At 45.1% G+C, this 24,811-nt stretch overlaps 1 protein-coding gene across 1 annotated transcript in view; it reads left to right on the forward strand.

Moving 5' to 3' along the window:
- Window positions 1–24,811, forward strand: part of btbd8 (BTB domain containing 8) — a 44,075-nt gene that overhangs the window by 16,476 nt on the left and 2,788 nt on the right. Inside the window, exons 6-18 of the mRNA XM_084185813.1 lie at window positions 1,560–1,649; window positions 4,416–4,496; window positions 7,202–7,298; window positions 8,358–8,446; window positions 11,476–11,578; window positions 13,252–13,434; window positions 14,197–14,367; window positions 15,218–15,347; window positions 16,648–16,709; window positions 17,885–18,524; window positions 19,803–19,878; window positions 21,771–21,907; window positions 22,000–24,012. Coding sequence (XP_084041939.1) covers window positions 1,560–1,649; window positions 4,416–4,496; window positions 7,202–7,298; window positions 8,358–8,446; window positions 11,476–11,578; window positions 13,252–13,434; window positions 14,197–14,367; window positions 15,218–15,347; window positions 16,648–16,709; window positions 17,885–18,524; window positions 19,803–19,878; window positions 21,771–21,907; window positions 22,000–24,012 — 3,872 coding nt within the window. The remainder of the gene's footprint in view (window positions 1–1,559; window positions 1,650–4,415; window positions 4,497–7,201; window positions 7,299–8,357; window positions 8,447–11,475; window positions 11,579–13,251; window positions 13,435–14,196; window positions 14,368–15,217; window positions 15,348–16,647; window positions 16,710–17,884; window positions 18,525–19,802; window positions 19,879–21,770; window positions 21,908–21,999; window positions 24,013–24,811) is intronic.

Below are 24,811 nucleotides of genomic sequence, written 5' to 3' on the forward strand. Positions count from 1 at the left end.
GGGCATTGTCATGCTGAAACAGGAAAGGGCCTTCCCCAAACTGTTGCCACAAAGTTGGATGCACAGAATCGTCTAGAATGTAATTGTATGCTGTAGCGTTAAGATTTTCCTTCACTGGAACTAAGGGGCCTAGCCAGACCCATGAAAAACAGCCCCAGACCGTTATTCCTCCTCCACCAAACTTTACAGTTGGCACTATACATTGGGGCATGTAGCGTTCTCCTGGCATCCTCCAAACCCAAATTCATCCGTTGGACTGCCAGATGGTGAACGCATGTCCACTGCTGCAGAGTCTAATGGCGGCAAGCTTTACACCACTCCAGCCGACGCTTGGCATTGCGTATGGTGATCTTAGGCTTGTGTGCTGCTGCTCGGCCATGGAAACCCATTCCATGAAGCTCCCAACGAACAGTTATTTTGCTGACGTTGCTTCTAGAGGCAGTTTGGAACTCGGTAGTGAGTGTACCGACGATTTGTACGTGCTTCAGCACTCAGCGGTCCCGTGCTGTGAGCTTGTGTAGCCTACCACTTCGCAGCTGAGCTGTTGTTGCTTCTAGACGTTTCCACTTCACAATAACAGCACTTACAGTTGACCGGGGCAGCTCTAGCAGGGCAGACATTTGATGAACTGACTTGTTGAAAAGGTGGCATCCTATGACGGTGCCACGTTGAAAGTCACTGAGCTCTTCAGTAAGGCCATTCTACTGCCAATGTTTGTCTATGGGGATTGCATGGCTGTGTGCTCGATTTTATACACCTGTCAGCAACGAGTGTGGCTGAAATAGCCGAATTCACTAATTTGAACGGGTTCTACATACTTTTGTATACATAGTGTATGCCATTTAGCAGACACTTTTATCCAAAGCAACTTAGTCGTGTGCATACATTTTCGTATGGGTGGCCCCAGCGAGATAGCAGCCAGTGTTTAAGGAATAGTGACAGTAATCACTGTGAATTGATGTATAAATGTAAATTCTCTCCAGTCACATCATCTATTTCTGCTTCCATAATAAGCTCAGCTACAGAAGAGGTCCCCCTCCTGAAGTGTAGTTAAACTCTGAGAGAATAATAACACACTCCAAGTATATGGAATCACAGTATGGCAATGAGGGGGTTAAAGAAAGAATATACTATTTACAGTATGTGGGTGTGAGAGATGAAAGCAGAGGGTTTTTTCTGTGACTGGGGAGAGAGGGGGTCCTTCCTCGGCCATGACAAGATAAGCTAGTGAATAATGGTTACTGTAAAACTGTGGATCCCCTCTGATGATTGTCAGTGAGCTGTCACGATGCTAGAGATGATCTGAAGATCATATTAGATATGCACTGTGCTGCAGGGTCATATGTGCATCTCAGTGGCAGTTGAGCATCATCTTGGTAAAAACATGGGCTTCGGTTCAGAGACTGCAGAATGGTTCTTTGATGTCCAGATCAGTCACTTCTCTGAAGGTCTGTGTGCCAGACATACCATCACCATGTGTCCCTTCAGGGCCATCACCACACACACACACGCACAGGCCACACAGCTGAGGTATGACATGTTTGTGTGTGTGTTTTTAGGGCGATCCTTTGTGCGCGGTCTCAGTATTTCCGAGCTATGCTGTGTGGGAGTTGGATGGAGAGCTCCAGACAATGCATCACTCTACAGGGGTAGGTTCTGACACATATACACACATACATACATACATACATACATACATACATACATACATACATACATACAGTTGAAGTCGGAAGTGTACATACACTTAGGTTGGAGTCATTAAAAGTTGTTTATCAACCACTCCACAAATTTCTTGTTAACAAACTATAGTTTTGGCAAGTCAGTTAGGACATCTACTTGGTGCATGACACAAGTAATTTTTCCAACAATTCTTTACAGCCAGATTATTTCACTTATAATTCACTGTATCGCAATTCCAGTGGGTCAGAAGTTTACATACACTAAATTGACTGTGCCTTTAAACAGCTTGGAAAATTCCAGAAAATGATGTCATGGCTTTAGAAGCTTCTGAAAGGCTAATTGACATCATTTGAGTCAATTGGAGGTGTACCTGTGGATGTATTTGAAGGCCTACCTTCAAACTCAGTGCCTCTTTGCTTAACATCATGGGAAAATCAAAATACATCAGCCAAGACCTCATAAAAAAAATTGTAGACCTCCACAAATCTGGTTCATCCTTGGGAGCAATTTCCAAATGCCTGAAGGTACCACGTTTATCTGTACAAACAATAGTACGCAAGTTTAAACACCATGGGACCACGCAGCCTTCATACTGCTCAGGAAGGAGACGCGTTCTGTCTCCTAGAGATGAACGTACTTTGGTGCGAAAAGTGCAAATCAATCCCAGAACAACAGCAAAGGACCTTGTGAAGATGCTGGAGGAAACAGGTACAAAAGTATCTATATCCACAGTAAAACGAGTCCTATATCGACATAACCTGAAAGGCCGCTCAGCAAGGAAGAAGCCACTGCTCCAAAACCGCCATAAAAAAGCCAGACTACGGTTTGCAACTGCACATGGGGACAAAGATCGTACTTTTTGGAGAAATGTCCTCTGGTCTGATGAAACAAAAATATAACTGTTTGGCCATAATGACCATCGTTATGTTTGGAGGAAGAAGGGGGTTACTTGCAAGCCGAAGAACACCATCCCAACCGTGAAGCACGGGGGTGGCAGCATCATGCTGTGGGGACTGGTGCAATTCACAAAATAGATGGCATCATGAGGAAGGAAAATTATGTGGATATATTGAAGCAACATCTCAAGACATCAGTCAGGAAGTTAAATCTTGGTCGCAAATGGGTCTTCCAAATTGACAATGACCCCAAGCATACTTCCAAAGTTGTGGCAAAATGGCTTAAGGACAACGAAGTCAAGGTATCGGAGTGGCCATCGCAAAGCCCTGACCTCAATCCTATAGAACATTTGTGGGCAGAACTGAAAAAGCGTGTGCGAGCAAGGCGGCCTACAAACCTGACTCAGTTACACCAACTCTGTCAGGAGGAATGGGCCAAAATTCACCCAACTTATTGTGGGAAGCTTGTGGAAGGCTACCAGAAACGTTTGACCCAAGTTAAACAATTTAAAGGCAATGCTACCAAATACTAATTGAGTGTATGTAAACTTCTGACCCACTAGGAATGTGATTAAATAAATAAAAGCTTAAATAAATCATTCTCTCTACAATTATTCTGACATTTCACATTATTAAAATAAAGTGGTGATCCTAACTGACCTAAGACAGGGAGTTTTTACAAGGATTAAATGTCAGGAATTGTGAAAAACTGAGTTTAAATGTATTTGGCTAAAGTGTATGTAAACTTCCGACTTCAACTGTACATACATACTGGCCAAGGGATGGTTAGGTTATTCTTCTTCTATAATGTCTATACATCTGTAATGTCTACGGCTGCGTCCCAAATTGCAGCATATTCCCTATATAGTGCGCTACTTTTGTCGAGTTGTGCACTATAAAATGAATAGGCTGACATTTGGGACGCAACATATACTTCCACTCTGGTGTAACAATAACAAGGCTCATTGTCTCCCAACAACAATGTGAGTCTGCTGCCTATGCTATACTGCATTAATAATTCATACTGTGGGTGCTGATAATATTTTAGGCTATATCAGGCTGGCTCTTTATGGGGTTTCATACACACACAACAGGGTTAGGCTCAATTTGAATTAAAGGCAGTCCATTCAGGAAATTATTTGGATTTAACATTCAAAAATGTAAAAACGTTTTAAATAAATAGCTTTCACTTTATTGAGAAGTCATTCAATTTAATTTACATTTTTGTTTACTTCCTGAATTGACTGCCTTCAATTTGAATTGAGTCCAACCCTGACACACACACACAAACCGCTAACTACAGGCAGTTTTATTCCACTCACTCAGATAATTTCCAAACCAGGTCATCTACCCTTCTTTTTAAGTCCTCTCTACCCATGCTGTCAGAGCGGTGTGGCAGCAGAGACAAACGAGGCAGCACTCTCCTCAGGGGAGAGTAATGTCACTCGTCTCTGCCTGGCTGATCTGAGAGTAATTGGGGACGACACACTGTCACCATGCAGGATGGGTGTGCTGAAGCACTGTAGTGGGGGACTCTGGGGAAAATACCCCAAAGGCCTCAGTGACAATGTTTTAGTGCTGCTCTTCGCTTAGAATTGCATTTTATAAAAACATAATGTGGCTCAATAAATATATATTTTTTATGTAACCATTATTTATAGTTTAGTAAGATAAAATCAGTTTTGCAAGAGAGACCTGTACAATTTGTACAAGCTTATAGCTTGAATAAAAAGCCTACAGCCATTACAGCACCCCAGATCAGAGGGTAGATTTGAAGTGGCATGATGGTTCTACTTTGCCTAGAGAGGTAACAAGTGTTTGTTGTGTTATTTCCAGTTTGGGTCCAGATGAGATGGAGATTCTCCTACAGTTCATGTATGGTGCTATAATAGACCTGCCACCCAGAGCCAGTGCCAGGTATGTGCCTTAAAACATTTGAATTTGTATCCTATTTTTTCCAAAATTTCAGCACACGTCTTCCAACATACTGTCAGTGCATTCAGAAAGTATTCAGACCCCTTCCCTTTTTTGACATTTTGTTACTTTACAGCCTTATTCTAAAATTGATTAAATATTATTTTTCTCTCATCAATCTACACACAATACCCCATAATGACAAAGCGAAAACAGTTTTTTTGAGTTTTTTGTTAATTTATTAAAAATAAAAAACATACCTTATTTACATAAGTATTCAGACCCTTTGCTATGAGAAGACAAACTCTCTGATAATTGGCTGATTACTCCCAACCCGTAGGAATCCCCACGTATTTGACTACTTTTAAATGGTGGAAACCCTTAATGTCTATACCAAAATTAGGTATTTCCATCTAGAGTCCTCTATCTCTATGATTGACACTTGACACGGAAACGCCTGTTATTTTGCCTAAATAATATAGGTAACGTGATAATTTAAACATCTAACAACATCATTAATTAGATGCATAAATTATTGATGCGATCAACATTGAACATTTTACTGAGAACAATACAGATTATATTTCTCTAAATTAAATTGAAAGGTTTTGAAAATCTGGTGAAAAATAATGTTTTTACTATTTTGTTTATTTGGCATGAAAATAACCTTTTTTTTTTATGAATCTGTAATCGAAGGTTATTCAAAAAATGTCATTACTGTGCATTGTTCTACCTTTTATTGGAATTTTTTCCACTATGTTTCAATAGTGATACATTTAGTGGGGTGGTAAAGAATTTAGTTAAATATTCAATACAAACAAAGTGTGTAAGAAGTATACAGGGCATTCGGAAAGGATTCAGACACCTTGACTTTTTCCACATTTTGTTACGTTACAGCCTTATTCTAAAATTGATTAAATAGTTTTTTCCCCCTCATCAATCTACACACATAATGACAAAGCAAAAGCAGGTTTTTCTACTTTTTTGAAAATATCACATTTACAGAAGTATTCAGACCCTTTACTCAGTTTGTTCAAGCACCTTTGGCAGCGATTACAGTCTCAAGTCTTCTTTAGTATGACTCTACAAGCTTGGCACACCTGTATTTGGGGAGTTTCTCCCATTCTTCTCTGCAGATCCACTCAAGCTCTGTCAGGTTGGATGGGGAGCGTCGCTGCACAGCTATTTTCAGTTCTCTCCAGAGATGTTTGTTCGGGTTCAAGTCCGGGCTCTGGCTGGGCCACTCAAGGACATTCAGAGACTTGTCCCGAAGCCACTCCTGCATTGTCTTGGCTGTGTGCTTAGGGTCGTTGTCCTGTTGGAAGGTGATCCTTCGCCCCAGTCGGAGGTCCTGAGCGCTCTGGAGCAGGTTTTCATCAAGGATCTCTCTGTACTTTGCTCTGTTCATCTTTCCCTCCATCCTGACTAGTCTCCCAGTCCCTGCCGCTGAAACACATTCCCACAGCATGATGCTGCCACCACAATGCTTCACCGTAGGGATGGTGCAAGGTTTCCTCCAGATGTGACGCTTGGCATTCAGGCCAAAGTGTTCAATCTTGGTTTCATCAGACCAGAGAATCTTGTTTCTCATGGTCTGAGAGTCCTTTAGGTGCCTTTTGGCAAACGCCAAGCGGGCTGTCGTGTGCTTTTTACTGAGGAGTGGCTTCCGTCTGGCCACTCTACCATAAACGCCTGATTGGTGGAGTGCTGCAGAGATGGTTGACCTTCTAGAAGGTTCTCCCATCTCCACAGAGGAACTCTAGAGCTCTGTCACAGTGACCATCGGGTTCTTGGTCACCTCCCATACCAAGGCCCTTCTCCCCCGATTGCTCAGTTTGGCCAGGCAGCCAGCTCTAGGAAGAGTCTTGGTGGTTCCAAACTTCTTCCATTTAAGAATGATGGTGGCCACTGTGTTCTTGGGGACCTTCAATGCTGTAGACATTTTTTGGTACCCTTCCCTAGATGTGGGACCTTATATAGACAGGTGTGTGCCTTTCCAAATCATGTCCAATCAATTGAATTTACCACAGGTGGACTCCAATCAAGTTGTAGAAACATCTCAAGGGTGATCAATGGAAACAGGATGCACCTGTAAATGTAATGTAAATGTAATTTTGAGTCATATAGCAAAGGGTCTGAATACTTATGTAAATAAGGTATTTCTGTTTAACATTTTTAATAAATAATCGAGCACACAGCCATGCAATCTCCATAGACAAACATTGGCAGTAGAATGGCCCGTACTGAAGAGCTCAGTGACTTTCAACCAGGCACCGTCATAGGATGCCACCTTTCCAAGAAGTCATTTCGTCAAATTTCTGCCCTTGGTAGCAGGAATATATAAATACTTATGGTAATATACTAATGTACATGTAAACAGGAGTAATAGTGACTAGTAGCAGGATAAATAGATAGATGCTAATGATAATGGCAATCAATAATCAATGAACTGCAGCGTAATGATAGAAATAAATCTAATCAATAATCATTTTAACTGCAGCAACCCAACCTCACCCTGCCCTCTCTCTGTTAGAACCACAACAACACTTCACCCAGCCATCTCTCCTGTCTCCCAGTCAGAAGCACAACCCAACCTCACCCTGCTCTCTCTCCCAGTCAGAACCACAACACCACCTCACACAGCTCTCTCCCAGTCAGAACCACAACACCACCTCACCTGTCCTTCTCCCCGCTCTCTACTCTCCCAGTCAGGTGGTGTTGGCAGCAGACATGTTGGGTCTGGAGGGACTGAAGGACGTGGTGGAGATGGTGCTGACCAGAGACTACTGCCGCTTCTTCCCCAAGGTAGGTTACTGAATATGAGGGAAAACGTCTGTCGTGTTGGTTTGGCAGGCCGATTTGGCCGATTTGACTGGCTTGTTTTTGTCTTAATGTCTTAATGTCTTACAGCAGTATTGTGTGATGCACCAAACACACACACACACACACAAAATAGTAATACGGCACCCCTGGAGCAAATTAGGGTTAAGTGCCTTGCTCAAAGACACCGACAGATTTGTTCAGTTACTGGCCCAACGCTCTAACCGCTTGGCTACCTGCCGCCCACACACACACACACACACACACACACACACACACACACACACACACACACAATAACAGTTTTTTCTTTCTATTTTTACATGGCTCTCTTATGGAGTGTTTTTGCTCTTCCTACCATTGCAGTGCTTCTCTGATCTGCCCTAGCTTGGTCCCAGATCTGTTTATGCTCTCTTGCCAACTTCATAGGAGTTGCCTATACAGCTAAAACAGATCTGGGACCTAGATCAGTGCTATATCTTCAGAGAGATCCCTGTAGTCTCATACCAGTCTGCGTCAGGAGGAAAGCCATCGGTATGAACAGATTTAGCTGCTCAAAACAAAAGACAGAACAGCCTTCTGTGCTGTTTTGGTACCTTGGCTGCCTGTCTGGTCTGTTTTGTACTTTGCGGGCATCCCTGCACCCTTAAAACAATGTCCCGCTGTGTTCCGGTTCTCTGAACAGCCTCTGTTTCATCACTCCTACCTCATCATGTGCCAGATACAGTTCATATGGCGTGTTCTGTTCTGCCCCCTGCGACAGGCAGCTTCGCTTCACCTCGCAGCAGGCACAGAGAGAACTCTCCTTTTATCTATTTTCACTCCAATTACAAAACAATATTCCTGTGACCAGTGTAAGAAATTACTCCTCTCTGTGTCAACTGCAAACAGTATAAAGATGTTTTTTAAACTAGTTTAATAAGGCTTTTATTCAAGATCCTTTACTTGCAAGTACCCTATAATGTCCAATTGAAAAGACGGTCTATCATTAAAAGTCCTGCCACTTAGACATGTTTGTTTTCTCCTCTTTTATTCTAACTGCAGCCTATAGATGGGGTTCAGAAAACCGTGCTTGAGTGCCTCTCCCTCACCCATACCCTTGGTCTCCAGAGCCTCCACAGTTTGTGTATGAGGTGAGTGTGTATAGAGCATTTTAGAGTTTATTTATATGGGACATTACATTTTAGTAAGGACTGTTTGGGGTTTGTTCTCAGTTTGACAGATTTTATCGACATGGTTGGGGTCAATTCCATTGCAATTCAGTCACTTCAGGAAGTAAACTGAATGGAAAACTAATGGAATTGACCCCAAGCCTGTTTATCACCTTCAACATTCTATGTAGTTGTGTAAGAAGGGTTTGCCTTAATCTGCATCATCCAGAGCACAATAGATGTGAGGATGGAGGAATGTGTAAGTGTTACTCAACAGGGTCAACATAAGGTCACCATGTTGCCCTATGTTATGTAGGTCACTAGCTATGTAATAGCTGTCCAAAAGTCTCTGAGAACGTAACTTAAATTGCACTAATACCAGAAACAGAGTCACCCCACTGGCAGTGATATGAATAGTTATGGCCTTGATAGTGTTTCAATCTGGTCATTCAGGGCTAACTCTAACTTCACCATCTGTGTGTGGATTCCATCTGGCAGTAAGATACAAACATAACAAAACAACTAAAACGTGGTGCGTGGGCCGGGCTGTGCTGCCTGCCTTCTGCTCCGCTGAGGGGAAGCTTTTGATGAGTCGTGTGTGTGTGTGTGTGTGTTAGGGGTGTGACGCTTTAAACGAATTTGGGAGCGTTAACGTTTTTAAAAAAATCCCTAACTGAATCTCTTTATTTTATTTTTTTTAAATCACAGCGCAGCTATCACAAAACAACCATTAATAGGTCCCAATCATCAACAAAAAGGCCAAACTGTCATACACGTTGATCCAGAGCATCCCAAACATGCTCAATGGGTGACGTATCTGGTGAATATGCAGGCCATGGAAGAACTGGGACATTTTCAGCTTCCAGGAATTGTGTACAGATCCTTGCAACATGGGGCTGTGCATTATAATGTTCAAACATGAGATGATGGCGGCGGATGAATGTCACGACAATGGGACTCAGGATCTCGTCACGGTATAAAGCGCTCTGCACGTCATCGTTGTTAAGTTGGAAAAAGGGCTGAGTAAGACTTGGAAGCGATAGCAGCTAAGTCCTGTATGGCAATACTTTGAGAAGTTAAATAAGAACGTGATGGAATGCACATTTTGCGAGGTGGAATTGAGCTACAGTGGCAGTACAGGTGCAATGCTAAAAAAGCGGCACTGTGAAACCCAAACCATTGCTGGCAGCAGTGCGATAAGGGACAGAGGTGAGAACCACAGCGCTGATTACAGAAATGGTTGCAGTTGGCATGCAGCTATTGCCAATGGAATAGGATGTCGGCTTCAATGCCCTGATGGCATATCTAGAACCAGACTACAAGATGCCATGTCAAAAAAACTGTGACGGCCCGGATGGAGAAATTGTACAAAACCATACGTGGCATTAACAACAGATTGTTGGATGTCTATAAACATGCGGACATGCATCACTGCAACGAGCCATCACATTGATGAGAAGTGGAACATGAAGTACGTACAGACAACAGAGAACATGGAGGAGAAGCACATAACAGAGAACCTAAAACGCCATTAATACTATTGTTGCTGAGTGGGTGGGGAACAGCAGTAAGGTGAGTGCTGTCTGTTAGGGTATCCACAAGTTATCACAGCCACAAAGTCAAAATTGGCTACGTTGTAAAATTTCATGAAAACAAACATAATATTTTTGGTCTTAATTTAAGGTTAGGCATAAGGTTAGCAGTGTAGTTAAGGTTATGGTTATTGTTAGGGTTAGTAAGAGCGTCTGCTAAATTACTAAAATGTAAATGTAAATAGGCAAGCTTTATGACTTTGTGGCTGTAGTAACTAGTGACGACCGGTAGGTACGTAGCCAGGACTGCGGTAGATTGAACTGCATTGCCCCCTAGCAGTCATATGCAGAACCATATCTGGATTGTGAATTCATGTCATTTTATGATTTTAAAAAAATAGCAGATCCCTTGAGTGTGTGATAGTAATGCGAGCTGAACTGAGCTTACAGCCCAGTGGTGCTGCGATTTGCATCCCTCAGGCCTCGGGAGCTAGCCAACCATCTCTGGCCACAGTACCCTGAGGGCCTGGGGCCAACCATCTCTGGCCACAGTACCCTGAGGGCCTGGGGCTGGGACTGAGCAAATGGGACTGAGCAGCTGAGATGGCACATCATTCCGTTTCACTCCATTTTAGCAACGACAGTGGATCTCATCACTTCTCTCAGTGCCACTGCCTTAACTAAAAGTTGTTTCCTAGTGTGCGTCTCAAATGGCACTCTATTCCCGATAGTGCACTACTATGGGCCCTGTTCAAAAGAAGTGCACTATAAAGGGAATAGGATGCAGCCATACAATGCCGGGGAATTTGGGGCAGCAGGATTTGATATGTAATTGGGAGCTGTGCCATGTCTTTGGACACTTCTGGCTGCAGTTCCTTCCTAGCACCAGGACCAGTGAGGTTAAGGAATGTGGCTGAGTCCCAAATGGCATTCGATTTGCTATATAGTGCACTATGGGCTCTGGTTCAAAAGTAGTGCACTATAGGGAATAACGTGCCATTTGGGACTCTGCCTGTGTCTTGTATAGAGTTTGGCAGCTGTGTAAGTGGTTTGGGTCACGGACCTGACCTGTTTTACTGATGTAAATCACATGCTCTCTCACTGAGTCCCACAGTCTCATTAATCCCCAGTCACTCAGACCTTCAGCACACAGTCACACACTGAACGTCATCACACACAGTGCACAGTCATGCTGAGCCTTGCTGGATACTCAGTGGATGGGTACTGGATATCAATGGTTTAGCCAGTGCCTAGGCTTGGTCTTGTGGTTAGGGCAGCTGCTCACAGCACATGGACAATCCCCTGCCTGTGTGGGATCAAATCCCTGCCCCACCCAACTCAATATTTTCTCTCCTTCGTTCATACCTGTCTCTATAAAAACACAATTTAAAAGGTGCTTAACAAGCAATAAGTCTGCAGCAGTGGAATGTGTACTGAAGTGACAGGCTCTCTAACACTCGTTTGTACTGTGTGTTTCAGGTGGGTGGCTGAGCACTATGTGAAGAGCTGGTCAGAGAGAAACTTTGCCCTGTTGCCTTGTGAGGTCCAGAGAGCCTGTCTAAATGCTGTGACTGGAGCCATGGTGGGTTTCACACATGTACACACACACACACACACACACACACACACACACCAACTTCCTCAACTCAATTTTCATGATGTTTCCCCACTGGAAGTCAATCCAAACATAATCAGCTGAGCGGGATCATCTTTATTAAATAACAGTCCTTTATGGCAGGCGTGTTCAGGAGGGCAGTATGGATACAGACAGATGTTGCAGGGTAATCAGGTCTGGTAATCGAGTGAGTGGCTCCATCCCGATTCCCGACCCTTCTCCCCAAATGTGTACTTGCACACATGGATTTAAAAGCATTGGATTGGTCTAGTTTTGGCTGGAGGGAGTTTCCACCATTGTTAAGTCCATGACAGGGAGTGTGCAAGTGCACAAAATGGTAGAGAATTGGAACACAGCCAGTGTCTTTCCCTCCTGCTGTCTAGCTGCCTCCCCTGGGTACACCACTCTGGAGCTAAGCCTCCTACTACCACTGCTGTTCAGGAGGGCCTGCCTGCTGCCAAAATGTGTTGCATCATTTGGGTTTCCCCCTGCATCGATAGCCAAGTGCAGGGTCGGAAGGAACAGCAGTGGTGTACACAGTCCATTTGATCAAATATGTAAATGTCTTGACAACTGTTAGACTGTAAACATGTTTTATTGTCCATAATATAATTATGAAGCTGAATCGTGAATTCTGAATGACGAGTTACAGTGTTTCACGAACTATGTTGTATGTGTTGAGAAATGGCTCTACAAAAACAGGTCACATAAGAGCCGTAATAACTTATTCCACAGACTGTGAATGATGATTTATGAGGTAGTTGGTGAAACCCTTTGTATGTGTGTATGTGGTTGTATGTGTTGTGAGAAAGAGAAGTACTGAGTAAGAAAAAGGGCTCTAAAATATGAGATCATATGAGCTGTAACAAACATTGTTTCCGAGACTGTGTGGTTGTTAGGGGGAAGGTGCATGCTTACTTCCCACCTGCTTGCAACCCTCCCGCTTACAGCTCGCTGCTGCTGGCTAGCCCTTGTGGTAAACCGGGAAGCAGCTCTGTGCGTAAGCCTTCTCTTGCCAGTACACAGCCTCTCCTTCACCAAGACACCTGCCAGGCCTCCTCGTGGCAACACACAGTAACTGGGTGTCTCTGCAGCTCCAGGCTAACTCGGCAGGGGATCTCAGAGCTGCCGTGATCCCCAGAGGTGCGGTGTGCAGGCCCATGTTATGTGGACACGCCCTGGCATCGGCCAACCACTGTCCCGCTGCCTGTGGGTAAGTCTGGGAAGGCAAAGGCTAGGGGAGCTCACCCTGAGAGAAAAGCATCATGCTGGCGGCGCACGACAGGCAGTCCTCCATAAAACTGGAGCTCTGGTAGCCTCCTGCAACTGTGAAAGGGTTTCCCCCTTGCCATTGGATTCCACCCTCTGACATTGAAGAAGTGCTTTTGGGACATGCGCACCCCCGTCGGCACTCTAACCTCTCTGCACAAGTATCCACCTCTGCCTTGCTGGGGGTGTGTGTGTGTGTGTGTGTTGTGAGGTAGAGAGAAAGAGCTGTAATAAAAATAGTTCCCCAGAGTAATGTTCCATCCAGACTGTACAGAGCGCCGTGATCCTGCTGGGTGTGTTGTGATGTGAAGGAGAGAAATACAGAAGTCTCTCAAATAAGACATAACAGTTCATAATCGTGTTCTATCCAGACTGTACAGAACACGGTGACTCTGCTGTGTGGCAGTGAGCAGTTGCTGGGCAGTCTCCCGGAGGTCAAGTGGGCTAAACAGACAGTGGTGCTGGTTACAGAGCTGCAGGACCAGTGTCTGTCTGCCATTGTCACACACCTGGCCCAGGTCACACACACGCAGGCCTTCCACAGCCTACAACGGGTAAGGGAAGAAACACGCATGACAGAGACGGGACATGTGATGGATACACACACCTACACACAACACACACACACACACACACACACAGAGACGCACAGCCAATTATAAACTGATTTATTTGATCAGTTGTAGATGGTCAATTTTTACTTAATAAATTAGGCTAATGTTATGCATAACTTCATAGTAAACATCCTGCTGGATGCTGAGGCAGGACTAGATGTTCTAGATGCAGAGTCACAGTCCAAGAGGTTTGCACTTGTATCATTGGTGTCTGCATACATAATATAAATGTTCTATTTCATTCTGTGGGTGTCTGTCCTCAATGTGCCAACTCACTGTGTCTGACTCTGCCCTGATTTGGAATACACATTACACTCCCAATCATTCCACCCTGTTATCACAGACACAGAGCTATACAGCTGTGTTGGCGACGAGTTTCCTAAAGGATTATCCTCATCAGCCTCTGAAATGAGTCTGATTTAGTTCATGTATTGGCATGGGAGTCTGAGATGTAATTATAATCCATCCTAATGTGTTTGAGCTGTGTAGTGGTCAGTGTACTACAGCGTAGTAATTGTTCTGTACTACAGTGAAATAACCATTTGGTTGTAGCAAGGGGTTTCTCAGGGTCTTTTGTGGGGGTTTTCAGATTCATCCATCTTGGGTTTCTCAACCTCCCTTTCACATACATTTTGTAATATTTATATGCTGTACTTTTTACTGTGTGCTAGAAAATCAAATCAAATGTGTGTTTGTTTTTAGAGAGAGGAGTCGACGCGGGAGCCGGCCCTGTTGAAGAAGCTTTGTTCAGCCATTCGGGACGGGGTCACGGTAGATAACTGTTGTGACCTGTTCACTGCTGTGGATCACCTGGCTGGGGAGGAAGACATGGAAGGAGAGACCACCCTGGAGGAGGGGGGTCAGAGGGAGGAGGTGAATACAAGTACTCACATTCACTCACTCAGTCCCCCATACCAAAATCAAGTTATTCTGATTTTGCCTTTTTTATTATTTGATGACAAAGCATGACAAGGGTTTTCTTCCATTTTAAAGGATAATGGTGAAATGACACAGAAAACAGAAAGAGCTGTGAAGGGTGAACATTAAAACATTCCCTGCTATGCTCTCTGCCTCTCTCTTCCCTCTTTCACACACACATTGGGTAAAAGGTAATGATTCACAGTTCCAGAGCCCCATTATTCCTGTGTAATTACTCCCAGGGTAGTGTGACACAGCTGAAGGCTGCAGGCTATAGAGGCCTGGCTGGGTTAGAGCTGCAGGCAGGGTTAGGCTGGCTGGGTTAAGTCACGCGTCCTTACGCAGAATATGGCAGGATGGATTAGAGTTGGAAAGAGGGAGGGAAAGCATGATGAGACATGGGAGTGGCCTTCTCTAATCTGCCTTTGTGTTGTGGCCAGTAGTCAGAGGGCGTGAGAGCCAGGAAGGGAGAGAGGGTGGGTGTGTAAGACAGGGGAGTGTGTGTGTGAGGGAGGGAGGGAGAGAGAGAGAGAGGACTGAAGGGAGGGAGGGTTTGTGCGCGAGAGGAAGCTTCTCCTCACCCCACAGGAAGAGGAGGCGGGAGCACGGCAGCAGCCTCAGCTAATGACATCATCCATTTAGCTCAAGGGAGCTCAAGTGGATTCTGCAAGAAGGAGAGAGGGGGGTGATTGTTACCATGGTGATGGGTACTTTAAGCAGCTGCTGATTCGCTCGTGCTCTCTCTCTTTCCCCCTCCCTCTCTTCCTCCTCCTCCCTCCCCTCTCTCCTTTCCTCTCTCAACCAGCCGTTCAGGCGAGAGGTTGGTGCGCTGCGCGCTAGGCTGTGGACCTTCCTGCTCCAGTCATTCTACGCCGTCCGCCACACGCGGGGATGGGAGACCCTGCCCTCCAAGCACAGAGAGAGGATACTGGCAGGTAGGAGAAGGGAAAACGGACATATTTAATCTATGAGGCTTTAGCTGTAGCTGGGAGGAGATCTGATCTGTCCCTCACTGCATAGGAGAGCCAGAGCTCTCTTCCTCTCAGCTCAGATGGGATATTATGCAGGCTGCAGGGTGTGTTTGTTTGTTATATTCAACCCAACAACATAGTGATGGTAGCCTGGTCCCAGATCTGTTTAGTCTGTTTGATCTCGTTTGGCGTGACAATGACCATAGGAGATGGTCAGAGACAGCACAAACAGACCTGGAACCAGGCTTCAGTGATAAAGCACAGGGTCTGTCTCTGTATCGTTAGAGAGGAAGGAACCAAAGCCCCTGAAGCATATGTTACTGCTGTTGCCGCTGCCTCTGGGTAACATCACACAATTAATGGTGGCTTTCAGCACAGCTGCAGAACAGAACAGAGACCTGGAGGTCCATCTATTGTTTGAGCGAGGAGGGGGCCGCCTCGGTCTCTCTCACCCCATTTTCAGCCAATCTTAATCAAGGCTAACATGCTAACTGCATCATACTCTGCATGTTCTGTTCTGTATTGTAAAAAAAGGGTGGGGGTGGATGGTTGAATTCCTCTCTCTTTGTGGATTTTACACATAAATAGATGCATTCTCTGAGAAACTAATAAGGTACTGCTTTGTTTTGACTGTTTAGCTTTGTGATCCATTGAAATGCATTGCGTTAATTCTTTATTGGACTTCGTTTTAGAATTCCACTGACATTCCATACTGATGGAATCTCCCTCTCTGTCTCTCACATAGACACTAGTTTACACACATACACACAGCAAGGCACATAGAATATGCATATGCATACCCGGTAGTTGCATACAGTAATGTAGTCACACACGTCACATCATACACACCCACCACAGACATACACACACTTGGCTACATTCCAGTGCAGCAGTTTGGTCTTGATTTGGAGCATCTCTGGGGAAATGGAAGGATAAGCTGTACGAATTGTTTCACCCACTGTATCTCATTTAAATAAAAATCAGGAAGGTGGAATAGCCACGTTGCAGTATCAGTCTCTTCAATGGACACGTCTTGGATTTGATATTTCAGGGACATTGGTATATTTCACATGGAAAATATCCATCATCAAATTGTATGCTCTTTGTGTCGAGAATGCAAAGACACAACCATGTCAATGCACCTCAAAATATGTTTGTGGTGACGTGTTTTATGAATGAGTATGGTACCTTGAAGGTTTTTGAATGTAATGGTAATTTAAACATGTTTTTAAATATCTGAACTATGTATTTTCCTCTCCTATAGCCGCTCTTGATAAAGGAGACAGTAGAAGACTTGGGAAAAAGCCTGTTTTTACCAGCTCACAGGTAATGTATGATAAAAGCTTATTTATTCTTTCATTTAAAAGCAATTGTTTTATTCCTCTTTTGTATTGTTACATCACTTAGTTGGGTGATATGAACCCATCTATAACACGGAGAAACCTGTGTAATGATTATGATATGTGGTTGTGATACCTACTTTAGTTGAATGCACAAATTATACTCTGGATAAGAGCATCTACAGTATGTGCTAAATGACTAAAATGTGAATGTAATGGTGTGATTATGATCTAGGAGGGTGGATTTTGGCTTTTAAAAAACCTGTAATCACTGCACACGTCACAGAGATGTGAATGGTGGAAACCCTAGAGCCAGCCTCTCTCACACACACACACACACACACTGAAGGCGACACGGTGAGAGGAGGGTCGCCCATGTGTGTGACGTGAGTGGCTGAGAGGGGCCCCGCCAACAGCAACCTGACAGATATTGACAGGAAGTGCTGTGATGCGGAGCAGGCGCCTGGAAGGAAGTTTCTCTCCGCCTGTCTGTGTCCCAAATGGCACCCTATTTCCTATATAGTGCACTACTTTGGTCCAAAGTAGTGCACTATATAGGAAATAGGGTGCCGTTTGGGATGCTGTACAGCTGTCGCTCTGCTCTGCTGACCCCAACACACGGCTGCTGACGGCTGTCATTTCATAATTGACACAGAAAGCAATTACCTTTCAGCCCCTCAGAGTGATAAATACACAGACCTTGTGTCTTCTCAGACTGATGAACAGTAACACAAGGCAGAGAGAACCTGGAAGGATGTGATGAGGGCCGGGGTTGCTTTTGTTTTACAAGCCTGACTATACTGTACAGCTCAGTAGCTTGCAGGCATCCTCACCAGTATTATTCAATTCTATTAAATGTAATTTCATTTGAGTAATTTAGCAGAAGCTCTTATCGCGATCAACTTAGTCATTCAGTCCATTGATTCAACTAATGGAGGTTAACAACAACCTATCACGATCATTACAAGTACAACCTTAGCCGGTATCTGCAAAATCTGTGCTAATCAGTTTCTAGATTGCATGTTAATTCCATGTTAGGTCGGACTTCCTTCTTCCCGGTCTTTAGCTGTTAAATCGAGTCCGTAGACGACTACGCCATTATTTTAAATTATGTTGTGTGATCTGAACTTTTCCATTCAAACAACTCTCTTCTATTTTTAGCAACCAAGGGGTGTAAGATGCGCCTCAGGTCCTGCAGCTCCGTGTGAGAGCCCTCCTGTCCACAGGACCAATCGGGTCGTCAGGAACACAGGAACAGGAAGTTGCATTACGGCTGCATCATCAGCCACCATGAAGTCGGACGGGCTGGGGACGCCAGTCCTCCCAGCCACCTCAGAGAGAGGGACTAACGCTACCAAGCCTGGAGACGGTGACCCATCCAGGGCAAAGAACGGCAAGACCAAGCAGCCAGGTGACCACCGGAGCACCACGGCTAAAGCCAAGACTACAATCTCCACCACAGCCAAACCAGTGCTCAACGGTACGGCTGGCCCAGGGGCGGCTAGGAAGGAAGTAGCCACTGCTAACGGATCCAGGGGCTCCCCAACGGGGGGTAAAGGGGCTAAGGACCAGGACAGGAGGCCTAACCCTGGAGCCAGGCCCAAGATCTCTCCTCCAGGCACCACCTCCACAGCTCAGGCTAGGCCAGGGAAGCTGCAGAAGAGTACAGCAGGGAAGGGTGACTCTCTTCAGGGGGCAGACAGCAGCACAGCCCACCCTGCCACCACCACCCCCTCCACATCAGGCAGCGCCTCCCCTGACAACAGCTCCGGAAGCCCACGCAACAGCCACGTCATCCCAGGTCTGGTCTAACATTCAACGTTATTAACTTGCTTCCCAGTGGGCAAAACTGGTTGAAAATACGTCATAATGACATTGTAATGACGTTCAAGTTGTTTTGCCAGCTGGGTAACTGTAATTTCCAGGTCTAACATCCAATGTTATTAACTTGCCTCCCAGCTGGGAAATGGTTGAAAAGACATCATGATGATTTTGTAATTACGTTTTAATGACGTTGTGATAAAGTCATTCTAACCAGTTTTGCCAGCTGGGTTAATTCACTCATTCTTGTTCTTATGATGACAATAATTCTATTTTATGGCAGGAAGTTAGAGTATCTGAAAAATTAGCTTGACGCAGCAAGTTTTGTGGAGAATAAGTAGCAGACTGATTTACATGAGTTATGCTTTAGCCCTGAGGGGTTCTAGGGAGACGGAAGGGAATACATTGAAGTAGGAACACATTATATACAGTAGTGGTGTGCATGAATAGGAATCAAAAAGCACTCCTTTCTTTCATGCATATTAATCAGTTCAATGTAGCACCACATAAATAAATATCCCTATGGGTACCACAGCCTGGTTGGCAACAGACACCCCAAAAAGCCGCAGAGCTGAAGGTCAAAACCACATAGCTCACACACAGGGGTGTGACCAATTATCCTAGCTCCCGTGGTGACTGTGTATGCTCGTTTGGAGAAGGAGGGGAGTTGTGTGGCGTGTAGACTGATAACAACGCCCTCTGTCTGTCTGGGGAACTGGGCCTCAGCCGGCCTGTCTCTCCTTTTCATACAAAAGAGAAGAAGAGAGAGTCAGAGTGCCATATGCTCTCCCTCCCCATCTCTCTATCCAAACCAGTCATCCCTATCCATCTCTCTATCCAAACCAGTCATCCCTATCCATCTACGCTACTCCAGCTCAATCAGTTTTATTGGCCCTGATTGTGCATTATTTTGGCTCTGATGTACAGGACTATTATCAGCTCCTAGCCTCTAGCTCGCACAATATTAATAAAAAAACACTAATTGTTTGTCAGATATTGACATCCCTGTTAGCTCTCCCTAAAATGGAATCATCGGTGTACTTTGTTTGAGAATTTCTTTAGATTAATGTGTATTTCTCCCCTCAAAACAATGTATTTGTATTGTTGCACTCTTCGTCCCCTCTAAGCTGTATAGCTAAATAAATCATATTCCTCCTCTTAATCCCCTCATTTTAAGTGAGCAGTTTTCATTTTCCAACAATAAATATCAGTGTTTTGGTTAAAGGTTAAAGCACGCTCTAACAATCCTGTGTTTTAGGTCTTAAGCCAAAAACACAGGCTAAAGTTCTGACCAAATCTCCACTGACGAAAACAGACACTGCAAAGACCAACAGGTAAGCATCATTGCACCCACAATCAGAATCTCCTACTTAGATAGAAGACCATCCCTGGGAAATGGTAGAGAAAACTCTGCTGCCCCCCACTGTTATATATTGGTAGTTGCTAGTCCATTCAGAGACGGATGAAACAACAGTGCTTGGTTATGCTAAGGTCTTATGAGGTTTGAGCTTTCGTCCCTTAATGTTATCAAACCCTGTGATATTGTATCCATAATGTATTGATCGTTTGTTGTTATTGTCCTAAATTACAATATATACAGTACCAGTCCAAAGTTTGGACACACCTACTCAATCAAGGGTTTTCTTTATTTTTACTATTTTTTACATTGTATAATAATAGTGAAGACATCAAAACTATTAAATAACACATATGGAATCATGTAGTAACCAAGAAAGTTTTAAACAAATCAAAATATATTTTATATTTGAGATTCTTCAAATAGCCTTGATGGCAGCTTTGCACACGCTTGGCATTCTCTCAACCAGCTTCATGAGGTAGTCAACTGGAAAGCATTTCAATTAACAGGTGTGCTTTCTTAAAAGTTCATTTGTGGAATTTATTTCCTTCTTAAGGCCTTTGAGCCAATCAGTTGTGTTGTGACAAGGTAGGGGGGGTATACAGAAGATTGCCCTATTTCGTAAAAGACCAAGTCCAAATTATGGCAAGAACAGCTCAAATAAACAAAGAGAAATGACAGTCCATCATTACTTTAAGACATGAAGGTCAGTTAATACGTTTCTTCAAGTGCATTCGCAAAAAACATCAAGCGCTATGATGAAACTGGCTCTCATGAGGACCGCCACAGGAATGTAAGACCCAGAGTTACCTCTGCTGCAGAGGATAAATTCATTAGAGTTACCAGTTTCAGAAATTGCAGCCCAAATAAATGCTTCACAGAGTTCAAGTAACAGACACATCTCAACATCAACTGTTCAGAGGGGACTGTGTGAATCAGGCCTTCATGGTCGAATTGCTGCAAAGAAACCACTACTAAAGGACACCAATAATAAGAAGAGACCTGTTGAGCCAAGACACACGAGCAATGGACATTAGACCGGTGGAAATGTGTCCTTTGGTCTGGAGTCCAAATTTGAGATTTTTGGTTCCAACCGCCTTGTCTTTATGAGACGCGGTGTGGGTGAATGGATGATCTCTGCATGTGTAGTTCCCACTGTAAAGCATGGAGGAGGAGGTGTTATGGTGTGGGTGTGCTTTTCTGGTGACACTGTCTATGATTTATTTAGAATTCAAGGCACACTTAACCAGTATGGCTACCACAGCATTCTGCAGCGATACACCATCCCATCTGGTTTGGGCTTAGTGGGACTTTGTTTTTCAACAGTACAATGACCCAACACACCTCCAGGCTGTGTAAGGGCTATTTTACCAAGAAAGAGAGTGATGGAGTGCTGCATCAGATGACCTGGCCTCCACAATCCCCCGACCTCAACCCAATTGGGATGGTTTGGGATGAGTCGGACCGCAGAGTGAAGGAAAAGCAGCCAACAAGTGCTCAGCATATGTGGGAAGTCCTTCAAGACTGTTGGAAAAGCATTCCATGTGAAGCTGGTTTAGAGAAAGCCAAGAGTGTGCAAAGCTGTCATCAATGCAAAGGGTGGCTATTTGAAGAATCTCAAATATAAAATATATTTTGATTTGTTAAACACTTTTTTGGTTACTACATGAGTTTTATTTCATAGTTTTGATGTCTTCACTATTATTCTACAATGTAGAAAACAGTAAAAATAAAGAAAAACCCTTGAATGAGTAGGTGTGTCCAAACTTTTGACTGGTACTGTATATTTTTACAATTACTTTTACATTTTCTACTCTCTGGGGCTGTGTATCCTTTTGATTTGATTGTCTTTTTAATCTCCCTTATCAGCCCAACCAATAAGCCCAGCGCTAGAGAGGCCAATAAAGTCAAGCTTCCCGCTGTAGGAAGAACAACGACTAGAGGAACAGGAGCCAGAGCAGACACAAAGGGAAGGAGCACACCAACAGGCTCTGCTGAGAACCATGGTGCGCACGTGTTTGTGCCAATACAAATCCTAACATCATCTCACTGTGGGCCAAATTATTGAAATATTCTTCCCTCTTCTCCTCTTATGCAGTCTCTAGACCTGGGTCCTCCCTGAGTGCCAGAAAGCCTGCGTCTCCCAGGAAACAGGAGGATAAGGATGGTTCCAAAGCCTCAGCAGACAAAGCCGCCAGGAAGACCGCAAAACCCACCCCAGCTACCGCAGCCAAATCTACTTCTAAACCAACAAAAGCCAGCTCTAGCTCCGCTCCTTCCAAACAGCCTCCGCTAGCAACGGCCAAACCTGGACCTAAGCAGAAAAGTACCTCGGAATCTCCTACAGAGAAAGCCTCCCCAATGTCAGCAGGGCCAGTTAAAAACTCTTACTCTGTCGTTTCTTCTAAAAAGGCTGCAGCTAAAGAGAAAGAGGGATCTAATGGTAAAACCTCCGTAGAGACCCAGCAGGCTAATGGCACGGGTGCTGGAGCAGAGAGGGTCTCCTCCCATTCAGATCCCAGAGAGGCGGCCTCCGAGCCAGCAGCAGCATCCACAGAGCAGGGCCCGACTCATAACGGCACACTACCATCAGGCCCCCAGAGCCTCAGTGGAGGAGGGGACTCCCTCTCCTTACCCCTGAACACCAGCCCTAAGCAGAGTCCTCAGAAGTCTGCCAAACAACCAGGTAAACCTAACAGCACAGGAAGAGTCAGGGCTCTGTCCAGTCAGCCACCAGCAACCAACCACATCTCTCAAGGGAACGCCCTTATAAACGGAGAGCCTACTAAGCACACAGAGGGGACACACACAGGTAAACACACTCCTGGCTCAACCACAGATCTTCCCCTGGACACCCCGACCTCAGGCAGCCTGGGCAGCACAGATACCCCTCTGGAGGACTTGTGGAGCGGACTGCACCACCAGGTCAGCCCTGAGTCAGAGTCCGGCAGCGCCACCACCTCCTCAGACGACATCAAGCCCCGCTCTGAGGACTACGACGCCGGGGGCTCGCAGGACGACGTGGACGACTGCTGCTCCAACGACCGCGGCGGATCCAAGGGAGGCGGAACCATGCGTTGCCATGACTTCCTGGGCCGCAGTAGTAGTGACACGAGTACGCCTGAGGAGCTGAAGATGCTGGATGGCGGGCTGCGGGTCGAGGTGAGGCTGAAGGGGCGCGAAGTAGAGACCACCAGTGAGGAGGAAGGGGTGAGGCGACGGCCACGCTCCTGGCTGAGCAGGGACAGAGACGAGGTCCCTTTTGAGGAGGAGGTAGAGAAAGTGGAGGCCAATATTACAGTGAAGCAGGTCCCCGACAGCCAGCTCTTCTCCTCCGAGGAGTCTGAGGAGTCTGAGGAAGAGGAGGATGAGGACGAGAAGTCAGAGGTGGAGGTTCTTCCTTGTCATCATGCCCCTCCACCTCCCAATGACCCATCCCCACAGTACCAGGGCATTATCAACCTGGCCTTTGAGGATGGAGCTGACCCTGACCAGGACAACGAGCAGCAGCAGCCGGACTACCAGTCAGCCGCTAACTTCCGCCGCTCTGTTCTGATCTCTGTGGACGAGTGTGAGGAGCTGGGATCAGAGGAGGGCGGGGCGCAGACTCCACCCCAGCAACAGCCTGACGACCCCCTCACGCCATGCGAAGTCTTCGAGAGTGACCATCCTCCGGCCCCCAACTCCGTCTCTCACTCTGGGGAGCACCTGGTGTCTGACCTTCCCAAAAGCACACCTCAGCAGGAACAAGGTACCGAGCAGGAGTCCAACACCAAACCAATTGTTTTTTTCACTGAGATCCAGGATCCTCTGGTAGATTACCATAACCCCACCAAGGTGGAGGGATTAGAGCCCAGCCCTGGTTGCCCTCCCCTGGACTCTGACCTCAGTGACCTGCCTCCCCAGGAGCGGGAGAGACCCTGCCACCTGGACCTCCGGCCTGCTGAACAGTACAGCAACGGAGGGACACCACGCAGGAACCCCTCAACCAAGCCTAACCAAGCATCTGTACCTGCAGAGAGCAAGAGAGCAGACTTACATCTAGACTTAAATTACCCTCAGCAGACAGGGGAGTCTCCTGCACATGCAGCTATCCCACAATCCCCAGCAGGTAATGTATAAAAATCTACATTTAGGACCCCTCCTAATTTAAACCCTAAAACCAAACCCCTCACCCATTTTCCTTCCTCACCCAGCCAAACTCCATCAGTCAAGGCATAGTTAGTTAGTTCACCCATTGCAAGATACAATCTCCTCTGTCTCATATGATATGATGCTCGGACTACTCATTTGCATCATGAAACGTACACTTAGCAATCCCATTCCTCTCAAAAAGGATATTATGCAGATTACTTAACTAGTTCAAATTCAATGAGGGGATAATTTTTGTATATGCCCATATAGCTAAAAGCTTGCCATCATTACACAAAACATCTGTTTGTGTACCAGTCCATTGAATTTGAATTTGCAACACCAATTTAAAACATGGAGATTGGTAAATCATAAAACGTGCAGGAGTAGTTTAGCTATAATCAACATATAGCCTAATGATTAAACTAGCTTTTTTCAGAGGCATTCTAACCTTGACTACTCAGATTAAATATGTTAATTTCAATAAGAAAACTGATACTAAAATATTATGTTTGAGTCCCCAAATGGCACCCGATTCCCATTATAGTGCACTTCTTTTGACCAGGGCCCATGGGGCTCTGGTCAAAAGTAGTGCACTATGTAGGGAATAGGGTGCCATTTGGGATGCTTCCTTAGTGTCAAGTACTATGCCATGTGTTGGTTATAAGCCACCTTCCTTGTGACAAGATGTGGTGGATTGACGTAGGCCTAGTTGTACCGATGCAATTTGATGTACATAAAAATGCAAATAGGCCTATTCGATGTTTATTTTATTGAAT

This window comes from Coregonus lavaretus, assembly GCF_964263955.1.
Source record: "Coregonus lavaretus genome assembly, chromosome: 21".
Lineage (NCBI taxonomy): Eukaryota > Metazoa > Chordata > Actinopteri > Salmoniformes > Salmonidae > Coregonus > Coregonus lavaretus.